Source organism: Neoarius graeffei, chromosome 28 (assembly GCF_027579695.1).
Source record: "Neoarius graeffei isolate fNeoGra1 chromosome 28, fNeoGra1.pri, whole genome shotgun sequence".
NCBI classification, from domain to species: Eukaryota; Metazoa; Chordata; class Actinopteri; order Siluriformes; family Ariidae; genus Neoarius; species Neoarius graeffei.
This window is the reverse complement of record NC_083596.1, coordinates 45850927-45872215: the sequence shown is the minus strand read 5'-3', so window position 1 is coordinate 45872215 and position 21289 is coordinate 45850927. Positions and strand designations below refer to the sequence as shown.

Genomic DNA, 21289 nt, shown 5'->3' with positions numbered 1-21289 from the left:
ATAACCATTCTTGAAAGATCTACTCCCCACACTTGATAATTAGAACGGGTTCGTCTAAGTTCTATGTGTGGCCATGCGGTCCAAGATGGCAGATAAACAAATATCACGTGACCTCGTGACGTCACGTGCACGCTCTCTATAACATGGATTTCATGGCAAACATGCATGTATGGATGTATGCATCCTGATAAAGCTCCAGTCGAAACCTGGGTGTGAAAACGCATGGGTCTTTGACACTTTGGCGAGAGAGATAGTACCAGGTCAAGTGAAGGCCAGTTCTATGTGGTACAGATAGTGCTAAATCGGTTTGTTCCAAGATAACCAGCCAAGGCCACGGTTCTGGCATCGCCTCCCGTTTCTCAGATCTCTGAAGACCACATGATAAAATTTTGCTGTTAAGTCTCATGGACAGTTTGCTGTTTTCAATGTCCAAAGTGTCCCTGTACAAATCTTGTTTTTACAACGTGGCTCAGGCAAAATGGAGAGCATTTCTTCGACACTCCATCATCTAGGAACTAAAGGCCCGGTCCCACTGCACTTATGGATGCAAAGAGGATGTAAAACGTAAAAAAATCTTTGCCATCCATTGGAAAACGCTATGCATCCGTTGTGTACTCATTGCATACGTGCTTCATACGCTCTATCCATCGAGCATCCGTCCACTGTGATTTCATCCGCGCAAAAAGTTTTGAGCTGCACAAAACTTTTAGAACGGATGAACTTTCCGCCGTGTACGATGTAAATCCGCGACATATACGAGCAACAAACGTTCTATGTCCGTTATCATCCGTTAAACGTCTGCTGTATCCTCTCTGCATCCTCGCAACTCACATCCGCTGCAGCTGAAAACGGAAAGAGGGAGGAAAGATAAGGTACATGAAACGTCTATTCATCGTTAGTAGCACGGAAATAGAAAGGATGTAAGCGTATGCATCTCGTATATAAAGTATTCAAAACGGACAAAGCGTTTATATCTGGGATGTATCTCGTATATTTAGGATGTCTGGAGTACGTCTAGAGTATGTAGAAGGACACCTAGCGGACAATCGATATTTTGTATAAAAAGGGGGAGAAAATCATCTAGTAGTAGAGATGTATCGATGTAGCCGCCAGCACGTCTTTCCGCTTTATGCTGACGGCGTGCGTGCTGCATCCCTTTATTTCCGCGGAGCAGACGCAATTCATACCCCCCGCATGCGCAGTCAACGGTCTGCATCCGATATACATCCGCGCAACATCCCCTTTGTTTCCGTTAGGCGTACATGATGCATTCCCTTCATCCGCTATGCATCCGCTCTTTCTGCTATGCGTCCGCTTCTCAGTTATCACCGGTAACCCCTTCGGAGCTGTCATCCACTTCCATCCGCTTTCATCCGCTAGGCTTCCTATGAACATGCGTTTAACATCCCCGCTATATACTACCCACGTCCGTTCTTTTCCGTTCTGTTTTCGCAAATTTTCGCCAATTTTGTCCATTTCTGGAGCGGATGAAAACGGATAGAGCCACCCCCGAAATTTTGCTCGTCCGCTGTGTCCTTTTTGCATACGTTTTGTGTCCATCGGCCAGTGGGACCGGGCCTTAAAAACGTGTTCAAGTTGCAGCGTTACGTCAGAGATATTTGCTGTTGTAATCACAAATACTCTGCTCACTCATTTACCTCAACTTGCTGGGGAGGGAAAACCATTTTATTTTTCCACCGCATTGTGCATGTAGTCTCACGACACGACTTAATACAGAAATTCGACTCTAATCTGGTGGAGAGGTTGTTATGGTTAGAAACATTTCCCAGCAAAAAGACCACTGGGGGAAATTTGAGTCAAGTGCATCTGTGGAGGAAGGAGGTCTACATACAGGATATATCTACCGTATGACTCCGAGTGCATCCTGTGGTCTCTGGCAAATTTCACTCATGTGTAGCAGAAACTTCAAATCTTCTTCTACCCTCAAAACTCAAAAGGGAAGACCGTCTGCTTCGCTTTGGTGTCTAACAAAATTTACTTGACTGACGAAACTGTTGTTTACACTTCAGGGAGAAGTCTGACTCCTCCCCCTACTTTAAAAAAAAAAAAAGAAAAAAAGTCGTCGTCTCGCTCCAACAGTTCTTTTGATTCAGCGGAGTCTTTCTCACCCAGAGTTTAACTTCGAAAGACACATTTAGAAGGAGAACTTCATAAATTAGGTGAGTGTTAAAAACTGATCCTTAAAATTTGAGATTAATGCTCGTTTCATTTTTTCTGAGAGGGCATGTTGCACACGATGCACAAAAGGAAAGGTTATTTTCCTGTAACTGTTTCCGGTCACTAAAATCATGCAGATAACACGTTACGTATGGTCTTGTTTAACTGAAAGCAGTCGTAGAAGTTGTAGACAATTCTGGAGTTGCTTTAATTCTTTTGAGAGTGACCTTCTGGGATAATAAGCCATGTACATTTAAGAGTATACACATGGCAAGTGTTCACTTAACCTTTCATTTTTCTATTCCGCAGATTGAAAGAACTTCAACATGCTTGACCTATCGACGCCATATAAGCCAAAGAACCTGCCAGAAGGCAACGTCTTATGCGCTGAATTGATACAAAAGGGACACAAAGCTGCATCCAAGTTTTTGGCTAAAGAAAAGAAGGACATGTACCCTGAAACAGGAACCCCTACGGAATGTAGCATGTGGTGGTTGCAGGGCAAAGAGGGTAAAAAGAAGAACAAAAGGGCAATGTGCATAATGGTTTCTCACTATGAACGAGTAGTCAAGCAACTGGACAGGAGCCAAGGCGAAGTGTTGGAGCTCGAAGCTAAAACAAAGTCTCAAGAAGAAGAGCTCAAAGTGCTGAAGCTGAAACTCCAGCAGTGCGACAATCAAGGGGAAGAAATAAAATTGTTGAAGCTGAAACTCATGCAAATGGAAGAAGAAAATGCACAACTAAATCATGAGATGTTGAAAAATTCTACTAAAGTGTCACAGCTCATGTCCAAAACAGACTCTCAAAAGAAAGAGATCACCTCACTAAAGCAGACAGTCCTGGAACAGGAAACAGAAAACAAGCAACTGAAAGAAGAGATTGCCGATTACAATACTTCTGGTGACACCTCTAAAAAGTCTTTAAGCCTTCTAGTACCTGTGACTTACAGCAGAAGCTGGCAGAGATCACTTGCTTCTCTGCTTGAAGAACTTCCAGCCTTGCAGTGTAACAACTACAACTATGAGTTCTGGGCCAAGATAAAGAGTTGGCTCCTCAAAGGAGAAGTGGATCCTCAGTACGTCTTTCAACTTGTCAGAATAAAATGCCCTCCCGAGGCTTGGCAGGCAATAGAAGAGAAGTTCAGCAGCAAAGACCTGACCGAGATGGCCTCTTCCAACCTTTCAACAAGTGGCAAACTGGAAAAACTCTGGAAGTGTGTTTCAGAAGCTCTTGGGCCAGGTACCAAATTGTTTCAGCTGTATTACCACCGAAGGCAAAAGGTTGGTGAAACATTTGAGGAGTATATTCTGGAGAAGTTCAGGCTGTATTGTTCCTACGGGGTGGACAAGATGGAGCCGGACAAGAACGACCAACATTTTCTCTGTAATGTCCTCGAGAAAGCAGCAAACAACTATCAGATCTTAGAGCTGCAGTACCCCACAAGCTACAATGACTTGCTGATCAAAGCCATGCTTATTGAGAATATGCCAAGGTCAATTGAGTGGAACAACAAGTGCTTCAACTGTGGCAAGAAAGGCCACACTAAAGCTGAGTGCAGAAGACCAGGAGGGGGCGCAGAGGTCGGGCGGAACCAGTGCTTTACATGTGGGGGGTATAATCATAAGGCCAAGAATTGCTGGACTTATTAGCAAGTGATCAGGAATGGTGGCCTACATCTTAAGTGTCAGATAGCATACTTTCTGTGCTAAACTACAAGTCCTGCAATTTACTAACCCTTGTCCATTTGAAAGTTGAGGTTCTATCACCCTCCATAGCTTGTATATACACCATATACAGTCTTTTTCTTCTTTTTCTGGCTGCTCCCATTAGGGGTCACCACAGCAGATCTGTTCCGCATATTTGATTTGGTATAGGTTTTATGCCGGATGCCCTTCCTGGCGCAACACTCCCCAGTCTATCCAGGCTTGGGACCGGCACCAGCACCAAGTATGTACGGTCTTGTACAACCCAAGTGGCTGGATGTTTTGCCTATGCCATATACAGTACTCTTGCATAAAGCAGCATTAATTTCTCCTAAATATAAAGTTACGTTTTACGCTTTGCTTGACAACCAGGTGTTGAAAGTGGTAGGGTTATGAACGATAATTCATCGAAAAAAATAATCAAGTATTAGGTAACTGATATGCCATCCACTCTACCTGCTAATGACGCTTCATTATAAACAGTTCCTTGGCTTTCTTTAGTCTTTGAACTGGCTGTGTAACTTTTTGATTTGATCTGTGGGTGGTAGAAATGGGCAACTGGACTTGCTTGAAGATTCTTGAAAACGTTTCACCTCTCGTCCAAAAGGCTTCCTCAGTTCCTCAGAACTGAGGAAGCCTTTTGGACGAGAGGTGAAACGTTTTCAAGAATCTTCAAGCAAGTCCAGTTGCCCATTTCTACCACCCACAGTTTACTATGACCTGGATGATTGAGAATCTTCACAGACATTTTTGATTTGATGATAATTAAGCCTTTGTATTGTCAGATGTTGGTTTTCATCCTGGAAACACACGATGATCGTTTTACCAAAACGGTTTCCTGAAACCTGGATCTGCTCTTGATATGCCGATTGCATTCTTTGTCCTTTTATGTCAAAGTTGAAAATTACACCCAACTACAAAATACAAAGTATGTTTTTTATGTTGACCTTTGAGTCTCTTGTATATTTCATAGAGTTACAAATAAAGAATCTGATCGGAGCTCAACTTGAATTCTTTTGTCAATGTCTCCTGGAGTTTGCTTCCTTTATCACAAGTCTGGTTTGATATTTATCATCAATGTTTTAGTTCAACCTATATTTAAGATTTATACAGTGTGTTGCTGTGGAAGTCAAGTTTCAAGTCAAGTTTATTATTTGTATAGCGCTTTTAACAAACATTGTCGCAAAGCAGCTTTACAGAATTTGAACGACTTAAAACATGAGCTAATTTTATCCCTAATCTATCCCCAACGAGCAAGCCTGTGGCGACGGTGGCAAGGAAAAACTCCCTCAGACGACTTGGAAGAATCTGGATTCATCAGAGAACACCAATGGAGGTTATGTTGAGATCACGGTTGCCAGATTGACTTAAAAGTACTTCATCTCTTATTGTGGGAATTCTATTCTAGCCCAATGGAATTAAAAAACAACAACTTTTCATCTTCAGAGGCACAATCTGGCAACCCTGTCAGAAATGCATGCTTTCTCCTGATTATACACCAAAGCAAACATGTGCCTGAAGATTCTGGATCTTCTTCAAAAAGAAAAATTAATCTGTATTATCCAGTGAAGGGGTCTGGAATAAATGTAAAACACTTGATTACACAATTAAATCTAACATGTTGCATCATTGAATTACTCCGGCTCATTGTGTGACTTAATTTAACAATTACCTGGTTTCTAGAGGCGTCACCCACATGACTATTCATTATGTTTTATATTAGATGAAAGTAAAAGAAAAAAAAGAAAGAAAATCCATAATTTGGGATATTCTGCTACCATGAATTCACAGAAACCATTTTAAAGAACAAAACCCAAGAAAAATAGCGGGGATGGATGTTTATTAAATGGAGGTAATATGAATGCAGCAATCATCACATACCCTCAAAAATATAGCCGAGTACATTTTTCATCATCAATGCTCATTCAGTTCTGCTAGAACTAAACATTTATTGTTTCAGTCATGTAAGCCTTGCCATGAGGTGCATATACTGTAGGAAAAATAAATAAATAAAACGTAAACGCACATGGGAGAGTTTTTAATTAACAGAATAGTGGTTTCTCTTTTAGACCTTACAACATTGGTTTAGAAATCGGTGGAAAGGTGTGTATGTACTTGCTGTACTCGAGTTGAGGGGGGGGATGTCATCCCCCCTGGAATAAAAAATGGTCAAAATCATCCCCCCTCTAAAACGGGCATCCCCCCTACCTTCCGTCGAGCAATTTTATCAATAAATGTGGACATTACTTCTATTTAACATTGGAATTAGAAATGCCATTCCACGTAGCTTTGCTGAAACTGAGCATACAGTAAGCTACCGCGAGAGAGGGCGCGCGCAAGCGAAGCGTTTGAGGAGGTGACATTCAGTTGGGGTTCCGTTATTTTTGATTTCATTCGGCGTCAGTGACAGCAGCGGATTGCAGCATCATGGCCAAGCGGAGTGGACAGCAAGACCTAAGCAAGTTCGGATTTAAGATAGCAAGAAAAAAAACATTTCAGGAGGTAAGTCAAGAGTTACGAATATCAGTCCCACTTTCTGTGAGCCCGCTATCATGCTGTAAAGTTCCCGATATGGAGCCTAATTTGTGGGCGGCGGATAACAACACAGCTATCATAATGAACGTTAGTTTGGAGTCTAGCCAGCTATCGATAGCTTACTCAGGTTCATGTTAGCTTTGATTTCTTGTATAAGGCCATTAATTTAATCAGCCTGGACGTTCGTTCGTTTGTTATTCTTCAGGCAACAAAAAGTGTTATTCAAGACAGGAAGGCTAAAATAAACGACACTATCAGTTTTGAAGGCTTCATTGCCTCATTAGAGAGCCGGTCACAACATGTAAGGCAGAGCAGGATTGGTGTAGGACTCGACAAAGTGTCTGCTAAAATGCAGCTTTCTTTTTCTTCGTCATCGGCTCTTCTTCTGTCTCCTCAATGGGCCTTTTCCCCTTTCCAAAGAAACTTTCCAAAGATGCCTGCTTTTAGCTCATTTTGCTAGCTTGTATCCAGTATGTATCAAAGTGCTGCTATGTATCGAAGCAAAATATCAAAGTACCCAAGGCAGCTCCTTGGTAACCGTCAACGTTAAAGGACATGGGACATGAAACATAAATGCACGCTATATCGGTTTCTTTCCATTAAAAATATTAATTAATTGCATCAACAAATACAAAATCATCTATTAAATTCAGCAAAATCGTTATATTCGTGATGATTATATGGCATTTCTGCTCGAGCTCCGATATGCATATTTTACAACCGGAAGAGCCGCTGTCACGTGATCATACGTCACAAAAACTTTCGGGCACAGCACAAGCGGGTAGATGAATGGAGAAGTGAATGACAAGAAAATTGTTTTTATAGTCTTTAACATACATTGGACATCATGGTGTATTGTGCTGCTTATGGTTGCAATAATTCCAATGGGAAATGCCCTGGAGTAAGGTTTTTTGCATTCCCCAAGGACCCGAAGCTGAGGAAAGTGTGGGCTCACTACTGCCGTAGAAAAAACTTTGCACCTACTGTTTCCCACAAACTGTGTTCGGACCATTTCACAGAGGATTCTTTCAACATTAATACTCAGGTACTGAGCGATATTAATTGCCAAGCCAAATTAAAGAGGCCGTATAGCCGGGTTCATGGAGGCAGTGATAGCGCCATAATATACAGGGCCTAACATTCCTACAACTGTAGAGACAGCCAAGAAATCCTGTAACATTAATGGACATTTAAATAAATGTTAAGTTATGTTGGTAAGTTTGTTTGACTTTTCTTAATTTTCATCTCTTTCGCCAAACGGCGTAGTGTTATTGGCTGTGTGATGGCGTTTCGCCATTTTGAATGTTTTCATCTCGGACTCTGGAAGCATTGTATCTCAATCAATCTCGAAAAATATCAGCAAAAAAAAAAAAAAAAAAAAAACTAGCTTGCAACGGACTTTAGCTAGATCTATGATGAACTTTCAATGTATGATACAAAAATAATACTTCTTTCAACAGATCATTAGCCTTTGAGCAGAATTGTTTTTAACTTACCAGGAAGTGTTATCGAGCCGACCGCTTTCAGTTTCATGGGGATTGAATGAACTCTCACTCTCGGAATCATCTGACCCGTCAGAGTAAAGACAAGATCCATGTTCATGTGAATTTCCAGCGATCGGTTCGAATTGATAGGGTCTAACTTCACATCTCTGTGAAACATCGGGAATATCACTGTCGATGGTGTCCATTTCGGTAACCTGTTTACATTAGATTCCCAAGCGCTGGCTCCTTGGAAAGTTTTTGTGACGTCATGGGTCACGTGACCACCTAGCTCATTAACGAATCCTTGTTTTACGCTGATGTATAAAAAAGTTGAATGTGATGATTTTCACATTTTTGACACCCTGCAGTGATTTAGATGGCATTTCTTATGTCCTTTATACATAATTATACCCAGAAAAAAATCCATGTCCCATGTCCTTTAAAGGAACAGTCCACCGTACTTCCATAATGAAATATGCTCTTATCTGAATTGAGACGAGCTGCTCCGTACCTCTCAGAGCTTTGCGCGACCTCCCAGTCAGTCAGACGCGCGGTCACTCCTGTTAGCAATGTAGCTAGGCTCAGTATGGCCAATGGTATTTTTTGGGGCTGTAGTTAGATGCGACCAAACTCTTCCGCGTTTTTCCTGTTTACATAGGTTTATATGACCAGTGATATGAAACAAGTTCAGTTACGCAAATTGAAACGTGGCGATTTTCTATGCTATGGAAAGTCCGCACTATAAGGACAGGCGTACTAACACCTTCTGCGCGCTTCGGCAGCGCATTGATATCTGAGCTCCGTATCAATGCACTGCCGAAGCGCGCAGAAGGTGTTAGTACGCCTGTCATTATAATGCGGACTATAATGCGGGACAAATTTTGAAAGCTCATTGCAGGCGCAGGCGGGACCGGAAGTGCACATATGCGGCGCGGGCGGGAGCGGTGATAAGCTGCAGTCCCGCTAACTAAAAACGTGTTTGAAATAAAATTTATAAATTATTAATTTATGTCTATCATATATAATTTGTGCTGGATATTTTATTTGGCATTAATAAAAACATTTTAAGATACCTAAATTTGCAGAGAGAGTCAGATTGCCAGATTGAGTGAGGAATGGCATCTTAAACTTGCCGTTGATCACTCTAATGACTCGCCGTTCACACCCAGCTAGCAAGAGAACCATGAGTGAAGTGATTTACTGCTTGAGTTAGTCTACAACTCTAATCAGAGAGACAGGTTACACAGTGCCGGTAGGCTTGACTCAATGCTATCCGAGAAATCCTTCCTGTAATATGCAAATTTGGCTGTCCAATCAGAGGCGGCCAAATTTGCATATTACAGGAAGGATTTCTGGGATAGCATTGAGTCAAGCCTACAGTCACTGTGTAACCTGTCTCTCTGATTAGAGTTGTTCACTCATGGTTCTCTTGCTAGCTCTGCTTTGCAATTAAAAAAAAAAAAATTATATATATATATATATATATATACACACACACACACACACACACACACACACACACAAAGCAAGCCTGTTCACTTTAAGCTGATCATAGAATTACAATGGTTTCTCGTGACAAAAATATGCGATTCGCTATTAAATATTTTAATCGCTTGACAGCACTAATTATTATTATTATTATTATTATTATTGACACTACATGCTGAATTCAGAAACAAGGTAAATAATCACAAACGTGAACGTGAGCTGTAGATATTTATGCTCAAATCCACTCAAAGTAGGGGACGGGGCACCATCACACTGTGTCAAGACAAGAACTTTCCTGAGAAATAACGCGAACGTCTGCATCATGCGGGATTTGCGGGCGGGAGCGGGACAAAATATGGCAGGCGCGGGCGGGAGCGGGACTGAAAATCATAATTCTTTGCGGGCGCGGGCGGGAGCGGGACTGCACAATGCGGGCGCAGGCGGGACTGAAAAATCCGACCCGCGCAGACCTCTAAAACAAATTCCTTACCAATTCAGCATGTTGTAAGCTGCTTTTAACTTCTTCACAAACTTGGGAATGCATTTTGAGAATGACGACCTCTGAGAAAGTTTTTCTAGATGGCACTGGATACCGGGGCTCTCATTCAGCCAGCATTTCCCTGAACTCCTTGGATTCCACCATGCAGTACGGCCTCATGTCTTTCACGATGAAGCTTGCTATTTTAGAAGTGATTCGTTGTGCTTTTTCAGATGTACTCTGGTATTTCTTGGTACTAGAAAATGCATTATTTATAGTTTGCTGTTTCGGCGCAGAATGTGAAATATGTAGAGTGCTCGTCTGTTGCACGGTCTGTTGTAATTCCATGTTTTTTTTTTTTTTGCTATTAACAGTGCTGCACGACGAAACACTCGAATGATGGCGTCTCAAATGTGTTGTTAGATTAGGTGTTCCCCCACTACACTTAACTATAGCGTTACAAATTTCGCACCCAGCAACGTTTTCTTCGCGCCTGCTTTCCCCCTTCCGAATAATTAAGCCGAAGTGCTGCCAAACAGCAGCCTTTCCCTGAGGAGTTTTCACAATGTTGAACTTGTAGTCATCGGCGCCGACGGAGGCTGCCATTTTGAAAGCGTGACCAAGCAACTATTTTTCGCATTCGTGCAAGGGATTCTGGAACCTTCTATTTATTTATCGTCCCAAAAACAATAAATAAATACGCTAGTGAATTATTAGATTATTCATACATTGAAATAAAAAAAAACGAAAGCAGTTGATCAAATATTTTCAACATTTCCATGGTTAGACGAACTATTTACGGAAACTTACGAAGATTCCAGAGTGAACTGCGATACGTATCGTTTTCAAGCTGCACCGCGATATATCGGTATACCGATAATACCGCGCACCACTATACTTTACCAACAGAGTTTGGACATTTTTGAAAAGTGAGGACATTTTGGCTGGTCATCACTTCTGCAAAGGGCTGTTTGAGGATTAAGACTTAGTTTTAAGGTTCAGGTTAGAATCAGGTTCAGGTTAGGGTTCGAGATTTAGTTGGGATGGTTAATGTTAGGGTAAAGGGCTCAGGAATGCTGTAGAGCAACAAGTCCCCACAAAGCTAGAAGTACATGAATGTGTATGTACTCTCACCAGTGTTGCTTCTGATGGAGTCGAGTTGATCTTCAGTCAGACAACACACATCGTCTTCATCATGAGACCAATTTTCTGTGGTCACCTGCGGGCTCGCCATGATGGTACGGATCTTTGTCCTACACACACACACACACACATTCCTTTTAGCCTTTAATCTTTCACAGAGGTGGACAAAGTACCCAACTTAAGTCAAAGTACAGATCCCACTAGTTAAATGTAACTCTGATACAAGTGAAAGTTGTCCAGTCAAATTTTTACTCAAGTTAAAAGTACTGAAGTACTCGCTTTTAAAAATACTTAAGTATTAAAAAGTACATTTTCTGTCAACACATCGTTGTATTACTGCCACAACGCTTACAAAACCTAATGCCATTACAAAGGACAGAAATGTGAATTCACAAAATGAACGCATGCTGTGCCATCCATGGTGGTTTAATGTTAAGCTAGCTAGTCAGTGAAGCTCCACCTGACATGCTAGCAAACGCTTTTCAAACTCGAAATCATATTGGGTAGCTAATGTTACTAGAAAAGAAAGATTTCTTCATTCTGTTTATTTGGCAAGATTATGCTAAAACATGTGTGACCCCTCACCGAATCCAGGGACGCATGTCGGCCGAAACGAATCCGAGATAATCGCAAAAGAAGCATTTTTTTTTCGAAATTTGTGATTTTTGTTTTTTTCCCCCCCATCATGTGCAAGTTGAGATCTTGAAGAATGCAATCAGTATTTCAGATAATAGATTGTTTTGTTGGAAAAGCATACATTTTTTGTTGCAAATTGTCTCGTTTTTGTCAGGACTGTAGCCTGCTGGGGGGGGGGGGGGGGGGTAAATTACCATATGGGCCATTCACATGATGATTTAAGCCATTTGTGTTTTTTTTCCCGCGAATCAGCTGTATGATACGAGTTGAGCGCATGGCTACTTAAGCTGCATACAGGCGTGTGATTTCACTATGGAATGAGTTACTAAACAGAGCGCAGAGGAGCTGAAACACCGTGAAGCAAACAGACACACGGTATTTACATCGGAGACAACCATTTCTTGCCCAAAAAAAAAAAAAAAACCCTCGTTTTCCAGATTGAATGGAATACTTGAATGATCGGATGATACACGGACCATTCTAGGATTACATTCCATCGGAGGCATTGGTGTGTGCAAGGCGCCGTTTCTCTTTCTGATGGGGTAAGTTTATTAATCTAAGGCTGTGTGGTTATTTTTGCATGTAACGGAGTGTGTTGTGGTTTGGTTAAGCCTAGGTCACAACCGGACGTACGATTTTTTGGCCGTGTGATTTTTGGCGTTTCCCAAATCGCTGCGGTTTTTTTTTTTTTGTTCATGGAGAAAGACGCGCGTTTGCCGTAAGTTTGTCTTGCAACCTGAAAAAAACGTAAGCGCCAGTAGAGTTTGTTTGACATGACAAAGAACCTCTGCGGCTGGTCTGCGGCTCGAAAATCAGCACATCACATGCGCGCTCTCGTGCGTTTCATGCGCGCTCTCGTGCGTTTCTTGCGTTTTTTGCGTGTAGACCGGCTGTAGGAGCACATACAGCCGGTTGTGACCGAGGCTTTACATGAAACTAGTGTTGTGTTAGTTGTGTCATCATCGTGCTATCTTTCTTTCTTACGGTGTGAGTAATTTTTCAACCACAAAACGTTAAAGTATACTTTAGGACTTATTTTTGTACTTCATAATTGTGTTGGGCATACTTTGCATGGAAGGAAAATTGACGTGGTGATCTTTGTTTACATGAAAGTAGCATCGTGCTAGCTCGTAGGGAGTGGGGCTTTCCTTAATATCATGCAAATGAGCACCATTATGTGCCCGCCCTACACCCAGAGTAGCTGAGATGGAAAACTTTGAGGGCGATTTTCTCCCTTTTCTGTTTTAAGAAGTATACACTTTCAAAAGGCCACACATTCTTCAAATATTGTCAGATCTCCACATGGAAGGCATCATTGGGAAGCTTAGAAACTGTACTTTCTGAATCTGTCAATAACTCAAAATGCCCCCGGGCCGACATGTGTCCCTGGATTCTGTGATCTGCCACATATTTCTGAAAGGATTTCAAATAAGTTAGCATTCATGTTAGCGTAACTCCGTTTTTACATGCTAACTAGCAGTGTCCAAGTTAACTAGCTGTGTGTTAACGTTAGCTGTGGACAAGGCTCCGGCAATTTGGCGGCCAAATCCACAGAAAGTCATGTGACTAACCAGACTGCATAGCTATTGCAACGTTATCGCTAGCTCTAAAAGCACAGACAACTTCATTACAAGCTTTCTCTTGGAATAAAACTTTTATACAACTCAATATGCTTCTGCAGGTTGGACGGCGAGTTTTTGAACGCCGTGATGTGGTTCGTTTTCGGCAAACAAAGCAAACATTTAAAACGAAACGAATCTTTAATCCTTTCAGAAAACTGAAACATGGGTTCTAGGTATGGCCATGAGGGCGCGCGTTTTCCAGAAAAAACGCCTCCTTCCATTCTGCCATCAACTGATTGTGTTAAATAACACTGCTGAGAAATAATTGAACTTGATTTTATACAGTCTATGGACGTGACGTGACCCTAGTGATTACTGATGGACTGTCTCAGTGTCGCCTGCGAAAAAACAATCACGTTTTAGAAAAGAAAAGCAGGAAAAAAAAAACCATCCCCTTTCAAAGCTGCTTCATTGGAACGAGGACCTGGATAGAAATGTAGTAGAGTAAAAAGTAAGGTATTTGCCTTTCAAATGTAGTGAAGTCATAAGTTTCCAAAAGAAATACTCAAGTAAAAGTACAGATACTCAAAGTGTACTTCATTACTGTCCACCTCTGATCTTTCATGAAGTTGGTCATAAAGACGTTTTTTGAAGAAAAACAAAAACCCCAACATTAAGCCACCTGCTTACTGTAAAGAGGGTCAAGAACTCCTTCTGGTGGTCAAAAATACATCGTCAATGGTCAAGTTGGTTCATCGGACCATTTCTGGAAACCAGTGCATGTGGTTTTTCCACCACAAAGCTCTCAAATGTGTATTTGTCTTGGTAATAAGGGGTCCAGGCACTGCAACCTGAACAGCTGCTCTTCTGTTAGCTTTTTTTTTTTAAAGCTAGACGGCCTTTTGATTTCATAAAATTTGTGACATTTAGTTCCCTCTCAAATTTGGTCATTGTGATATGTTTATTTGCAAGGAATACATTTTTCGGAGATCAATTTGAATAGAATGTGGATGTGCAAAGACTGCGTCTGGAAAGACCAAACAATTCATATCTTATCGACATTCAGCACCCCGAGACAGCACCGACCTTGGTTTAGGCCGTTGCTGAGGCAACATTTCCCCCTGAAGGTCACTGCCGGGAGACGCTCTCGCCCTCACATTCCTTCTCTAACTCTCCACGGTCGCCATTTTTACCCCCAGTGTGACAAGCGGGTGTGTGACCAGCGCCTTCATGGCTGCAGGAGCGGAAGGCTGCTTGCTTGCGCTGGATTACCTCCTCCCCTCCCCCCCCTTACCCCCGAGTCCCCCCCTCAAGTCCTGTGTTTAAAGTGTACTTGTGTTGTTGTGTGCTTATGTGCAAAAGGTTTTTAAATGTTCCCACACTGTACTCCTGACAGGAGCATAGTGTGGGGGGGGGGGTTTCTTTTTTTCCTTATCTCTCCTCATGTTGGGTTTCCTTTTTATCTTTATCCCTGTCTTCCTGTCCTGCCTACCCATGTCAGTTGTATATGTACGGACAGGTTGACGGCTAATTTCGCTGGTACATGTGACTAGTAACAATAAAGGCCATCATCATATTTCTGTAATATCTCACAAAATATCAGGCCATTCTGTGGCTGGGAAGTTTAATTTGAGGAGAGTCCCTAGCAACTAACGTGCATGAAATGGCTCGCTGCGTGCAGTCAAGCAGACAGAGGAAGTCCGTGTGCGCATGCGCAGGTTTACCTTCTTTTGGGTTTTACGGCAGCTGGCATCCACAGTGTTGCATTACTGCAATCTACAGGTTTACCTTTAACCATGCACTGACAGTTACATCATTCTGTCGCTAAACAAACAGCTGATCACACCGACGTGCTCGCTGATCGCCGACATCTATTACTTTGGTCCTGCGTTTCCTTTCCTTCGCAACACAACGCCTTTTCTTCTCGCTTTCTGTTACTGTAGTCAGTCTTTCACATTTCATTCACACACTCACATCCTCCATTTTTCTCTGCCGTTTCAAATTTGTATCCCACAATGCCTTGCGTGAACAGCGAAGGCCCACCACGTGATGCATGACGCAGTATCTTGAATTGGGTCATGGTGAAGCAGGAAAAAAAAAATAGTGGAGAATTTAGGGCCATGTGGCTCCAAGTTCATTAATCGTTCTATTTTAGAAAACCTAATAAAATTGGAAGTCTGTGATTCGAATTCAGTAGCTTTCAGTCCACTAAACAAAATAACTAGGTGTCGGGGAAAATTCTTTATGACCTACACATGAAAAATCTGAAAGGCAGTCTAGCTTTAAATCAGTCAAGTTTTAACTGGGACTTTGCTTCATAATATCAATGCGATAGAAAGGATTTATGCAATGCTTCTTGATATTCTTGTACGTTAGGGTTAACTACATGAACCATGATTGAAGTATTTTTCCTCCGTTAACTTCTAGTCCAGACCAATTTCCTTGTACATGACCTAGATAGATAGTAGGGTGGTCCCCAAATTTTTTTTTTTTAGGATTTTGTTACGACCACCTTACCCTTTTTTTACATTGCCTAAAAGAAGTTATTGTGCGAAATTTGGTTAAGATTGAACAATGTTTCGAGGTGCCACAAAGCCATTAAAGTTTTCACTCAAGACGCAATATAAAATAATGTGGCTTATTAACTGTTTCATATTAATACAAACAATGCAGTAATATAACTTCCTGCGTTCAAAGTAACAATAGCTATTACTTGTCTGTGATTTTCTAAACCCTTCGGTATTCTGGTATCTTGTGGAGATAAAAGAACACACTAAGGACTTCCCTAGCAGAAGGAAGCTTTCTCCCAGACAGTTCCTTGGAAGTGGGACCAATTAACCAAACATAATTGTCCTTTCTGGTTTTGTGCTTTGCACCACCGGTGCTACTTGTATTACTGTTGCTAGCCATCTGAAAAACATAGAAAGAAAAACATCCACAACTTCATCAGCATATTACGATCAGTGCTCATTGTTTAAGAACCCCTTAGTGCATGAAAGTTAACCTTCTATCAGTCTATAAACTCTTCCTGCCTCTTCTTTTTCATAGAAGTGACATATTCCCTCTAGAACTGTGACTTTTTGGGGGTTTGAGATCTTCTCTGCAACAGTCTACGCACCAACTAATGTTAATGGCTTAACCCGATTTGCAACCTCGTGTGGCACCTCTAAATATTAACCAATTTTTCTGAAATTTTGCTTGTTGCCTTATTTTAGCCCATGTAAAGAAATGGTAGGGTGGTCGGAATGTTTTGGTAAAAAATTTTTCCCCATACATTTCGGGACCACCCTGGTTGGTTGGTTGGTTGGGTGGGTGGGTGGGTAGATCAACTGCATATCCGTTTTTGATATTAATGCCTTCATCCCCCTCCATTATCGCTATCTGCATTCATGAATGGGGGAAAGAAAAAAAAACCCTTCATGCAAATTTCCCATTTTTAAAAAAGTAGATCTCGTTATTTTCAGGTATCTCAAATACTGTTTCAGGATCAATGCCAGAGCAAAGAACACCACTAACTACCATGTTTTGATTACTTTCTTCACCAAATATATTTTTATAAATAATCAGATGTAAGGGGGAAAAAAAAAAAAAAAAAAACCCACACACCACACAACATGCTTGCTAAGAAAGTTTTTTTTTTTTTTTAAAATAAGCCGACATGTTCACAGCTTGAACTTTTCCGAGCCCCAGGCTGCAGGTATCAGCAAGCTTTTTTTTTTTTTTTTTTTAAATCTGACCCGACCATGACGTCCTCCTGTAAAAACGAACTGTGAAAAACATCATAAATTACTCACAGTATTCACACAGTGGATTGACCTTTTATTTTTGTTTCAATATTAACATTTTATTATCTCGCCCTCGCCGACTTCCTATTTTTATTTCCTTTTGTGGAAATCCCAGGTCACCATCGTAAGGTCTGTCCCGTTCGTTTCAACAAGAGTGAAATTAGTCTGAGGCTTTCTAGTGAACATGAACGTAGACTTTCTCTGAACAATCTCCAGAGTAGTATTTGAGCAATATTTTATCTTCAATATTTTGTGCTGTATTTTATTTACCAACCTGCCCCATCTATATAGAGAGCGTGCACGTGACGTCACGAGGTCACGTGATATTTGTTTATCTGCCATCTTGGACGGCATGCCCGCGCATAGAACTTAGACGAACCCGTTCTAATTATCAAGTGTGTGGGAGTAGATCTTTCGAGAATGGTTATATCTTGTTCAGCATTTGGTTGTGCCAATAGACAGGGCCAAAAGGAGGGCGTGTCATTTTATAGATTCCCCGCAGACGAGGAGAGACGCGCAAAATGGGTGTCCGCTGTGCGAAGAGAAAACTGGAACCCCAGTTCTACCAGCCGAATTTGTAGTGAACACTTCATATCAGGTAGGTGTAATCTTCTAACTCAATACTCCTAGTACATCTGTTAAGTTGATTTTCGGATTGAACGATAACTGCATAGTCGGTGATTTGTGATTTTTTTTTTTTCAGACAAAAACATACATAAAAACAGCAGTTCAGAAACAGCAGCTGATAAAAGATGCGTCACCAATTAACATCCGGTGACACTCTGAGGAAGACGGAAGTTGTACGTCGAAACATGTCAGGTAAACAAACCCAATAAATTAGATGTCTGATAAAAAAGAAAAAAAAAAAAAAAAAAACTAAAAACATACATATTTACAACCCTGTCATTATCTGGAACTGAGTTTAGATTTCGAACATTCTTACGATAAAACGTCCTGCATAGTCTCTTTATGATAAACGTCTTAATGCCACTTACCCGTGAGGTTATCAAGTAGACATTCTTCTTCGGAACCTTCCAGAGGTATAGTTGGGATACCCATCCCGCAACAAAATATTTATAAGCTTCCAGGCTCTTGTAAGCTTTGAGGGCTTTGCCAGTGTAACACGATTCACGAGAAAATTGTAAATGTCGTGGTAGGCCAGATCGGGCAAATCGCCGGCACCGCAGCTCCGAATTTCCCTGAACAAGGATTGCGGCAAGTTGTACGGATCTGCAGTCCCCAACCTGGAACACTTTTCCACGTAACGCTGCCTCACGTCACCTTCAAGATGCTGAACAAACTTAGACAAGTTATCACGCGATGTAGATGGGGTATTTTCTGAATTTTCTTGGGGATTACTCCCTGGATCCATTACGCTCGCGCAAGGTAAACAATCCTGAAGCCGTCCAATATGGCGGAGTAAACACGGACGGGTCACGTGACTGCACATCCTCTATAGGAAGGATCTCTTATTTATCCTGCAAGTTTGCTAAAACAGTAAGACAGATAAATAGAAACTAGCTGGTATTCCCCCAAGTGTCGATATGGCTCTCTTTAATAAAACCCCCCACTTTGTGCTGAAAGGGGGCCATCAGTGTGATGAAGGCAACATAAACCTCAGAGTCGTGATGGTAACGTCACGAGTGTTAAAAACAGGTCTGAAACAGCAACTGTAGGCGACATTTCACAAGAACAATGGAGCTTATTGTCATGGTAACAGTTGGCGAGTTGCACTTTGGGGAAAAGAAAGAAAGTATAGAGATGGAAGGAAGTAAATACAGTGGTGCCTGAAAGTTTGTGAACCCTTTAGAATTTTCTATATTTCTGTATAAATATGACCCAAAACATCATCAGATTTTCACACAAGTCCTGAAAGTAGATAAAGAGAACCCAGTTAAACAAATGAGACAAAAATATTATACTTGGTCATTTATTTATTGAGGAAAATGATCCAATATTACATATCTGTGAGTGTCAAAAGTATGTGAAGCTCTAGGATTAGCAGTTAAATTTAAAGGTGAAATTAGACTCCGGTGTTTTCAATCAATGGGATGACAATCAGGTGTGAGTGGGCACCCTGTTTTATTTAAAGAACAGGGATCTATCAAAGTCTGATCTTCACAACACATGTTTGTGGAAGTGTATCATGGCACGAACAAAGGAGATTTCTGAGGACCTCAGAAAAAGCGTCGTTGATGCTCATCAGGCTGGAAAAGGTTACAAAACCATCTCTAAAGAGTTTGGACTCCACCAATCCACAGTCAGACAGATTGTGTACAAATGGAGGAAATTCAAGACCATTGTTACCCTCCCCAGGAGTGGTCGACCAACAAAGATCACTCCATGAGCAAGGCGTGTAATAGTCGGCGAGGTCACAAAGGACCCCAGGGTAACTTCTAAGCAACTGAAGGCCTCTCTCACATTGGCTAATGTTAATGTTCATGAGTCCACCATCAGGAGAACACTGAACAGCAAATGGTGTGCATGGCAGGGTTGCAAAAAGAACATTGCTGCTTGTCTACAGTTTGCTAAAGAGCATATGGACAAGCCAGAAAGCTATTGAAAAAATGTTTTGTGGAAGAATGAGACCAAAATAGAACTTTTTGGTTTAAATGAGAAGTGTTATGTTTGGAGAAAGGAAAACACTGCATTCCAGTATAAGAACCTTATCCCATCTGTGAAACATGGTGGTGGTAGTATCATGGTTTGGCCCTGTTTTGCTGCATCTGGGCCAGGACGGCTTGCCATCATTGATGGAACAATGAATTCTGAATTATACCAGTGAATTCTAAAGGAAAATGTCAGGACATCTGTCAGTGAACTGAATCTCAAGAGAAGGTGGGTCATGCAGCAAAACAACAACCCTAAGCACACAAGTCGTTCTACCAAAGAATGGTTAAAGAAGAATAAAGTTAATGTTTTGGAATGGCCAAGTCAAAGTCCTGACCTTAATCCAATGGAAATGTTGGGGAAGGACCTGAAGCGAGCAGTTCATGTGAGGAAACCCACCAACATCCCAGAGTGGAAGCTGTTCTGTACGGAGGAACGGGCTAAAATTCCTCCAAGCCGGTGTGCAGGACTGATCAACAGTTACCACAAACGTTTAGTTGCAGTTATTGCTGCACAAGGGGGTCACACCAGATACTGAAAGCAAAGGTTCACATACTTTTGCCACTCACATATGTAAAATTGGATCATTTTCCTCAATAAATAAATGACCAAGTATAATAATTTTGCCTCATTTGTTTAACTGGGTTCTCTTTATCTACTTTTAGGACTTGTGTGAAAATCTGATGTTGTTTTAGGTCATATTTATGCAGAAACATAGAAAATTCTAAAGGGTTCACAAACTTTCAAGCACCACTGTAGATGCAAGGAAGTAGAATAAAGTAAAGGGAAAGAAACAGAAAGGGGGGAGTAAGGATGGAAGGAAATGAAGTGATGGAAGTAAAAAGAGATAACAAGGAAGCAGAATGAAGTAAAGGGAAAGAAACAAAAGAAAATGGAGTAAGGATCGATGGAAAAGAAGTAAAGAAGGAAATTTAAAAAAATGAAGGGAGTAAATTATGGTAAGAAAAACAAAATGAGTTCTTCTAACATGGAGAATCTGTTTGAATGACATTTAAAAGGTGCTCTGGCCAATACTTGTTTTTCTTTCTATTATAAACTGCATGGAAAATATTTGTGGAACAAAAAAAAAAAAAAAAGGAACCAACATGATAGAAGCAAGCGTCTTTCCCCTGAGCTAAACATGTTCCACTTTTAGTGTGTTACCCAACATCTGAACAGATTAGACCTCCATACGCCCCTGCATGCCATCTATCTTTACAATCTCCATCGATCTGAGAACGAAGCTCTGCAGTGCCGATCTGCCAGGAAGCTGCCATGGCGATGGAATGTTACGTGACCACGCCAAAGGTTAAAACGGTCAAAGAATGCAGTTGGGCGACTACAGGGCTGTGTCGTACCTGCATGTTTGTACGCATTATCAGGTGATCTGCTGGAATGTGCACAGTGAGTGGGAGTTGTTCTTCAGACGAGTGGTTTGTGGAACAGGGTATGAGGAGGAAGAGGGATGTGAAGAGTTGACAGCGTGAGAAATGTCCTCGAGGGGAACGAGGTTGAGCTGCTGGCTTGGAAGTGCAGACGTTAGATATGAAGCAATTAAACAAGGTGAATAGCAACAAAGTGAAGTTACTTTTCTGTGTAGGACCTGTTACGGTTAAACCGAGAACATGTTCGACCACCCAACCTGCTGGCCAATCAGATTTGAGAATTCAAATCACACTGGGATTTT

At 41.4% G+C, this 21289-nt stretch overlaps 2 protein-coding genes across 4 annotated transcripts in view; one reads left to right on the top strand and one right to left on the bottom strand.

The window, feature by feature from the left end:
• pld2 (phospholipase D2) overlaps positions 1-21289 on the bottom strand; it is a 111168-nt gene that overhangs the window by 52368 nt on the left and 37511 nt on the right. For all 3 annotated transcript variants that reach the window (XM_060912479.1, XM_060912480.1, XM_060912481.1), the window contains exon 2: positions 11001-11119. In XM_060912479.1, the coding sequence (XP_060768462.1) occupies positions 11001-11100 (100 nt within the window). In that variant the 5' untranslated portion in view covers positions 11101-11119. The remainder of the gene's footprint in view (positions 1-11000; positions 11120-21289) is intronic.
• Positions 1891-4446, top strand: LOC132876100 (uncharacterized). The gene is made up of 2 exons (XM_060913366.1): positions 1891-2180; positions 2488-4446. The coding sequence occupies exon 2, from the start codon at positions 2505-2507 to the stop codon at positions 3825-3827; it is 1323 nt and encodes a 440-aa protein (XP_060769349.1). The 5' UTR covers positions 1891-2180; positions 2488-2504; the 3' UTR covers positions 3828-4446.

Coding starts and splice junctions, on each gene's coding strand:
- LOC132876100 (XM_060913366.1), top strand. CDS start 2,505: ATGCTTGACCTATCGACGCCATATAAGCCAAAGAACCTGCCAGAAGGC.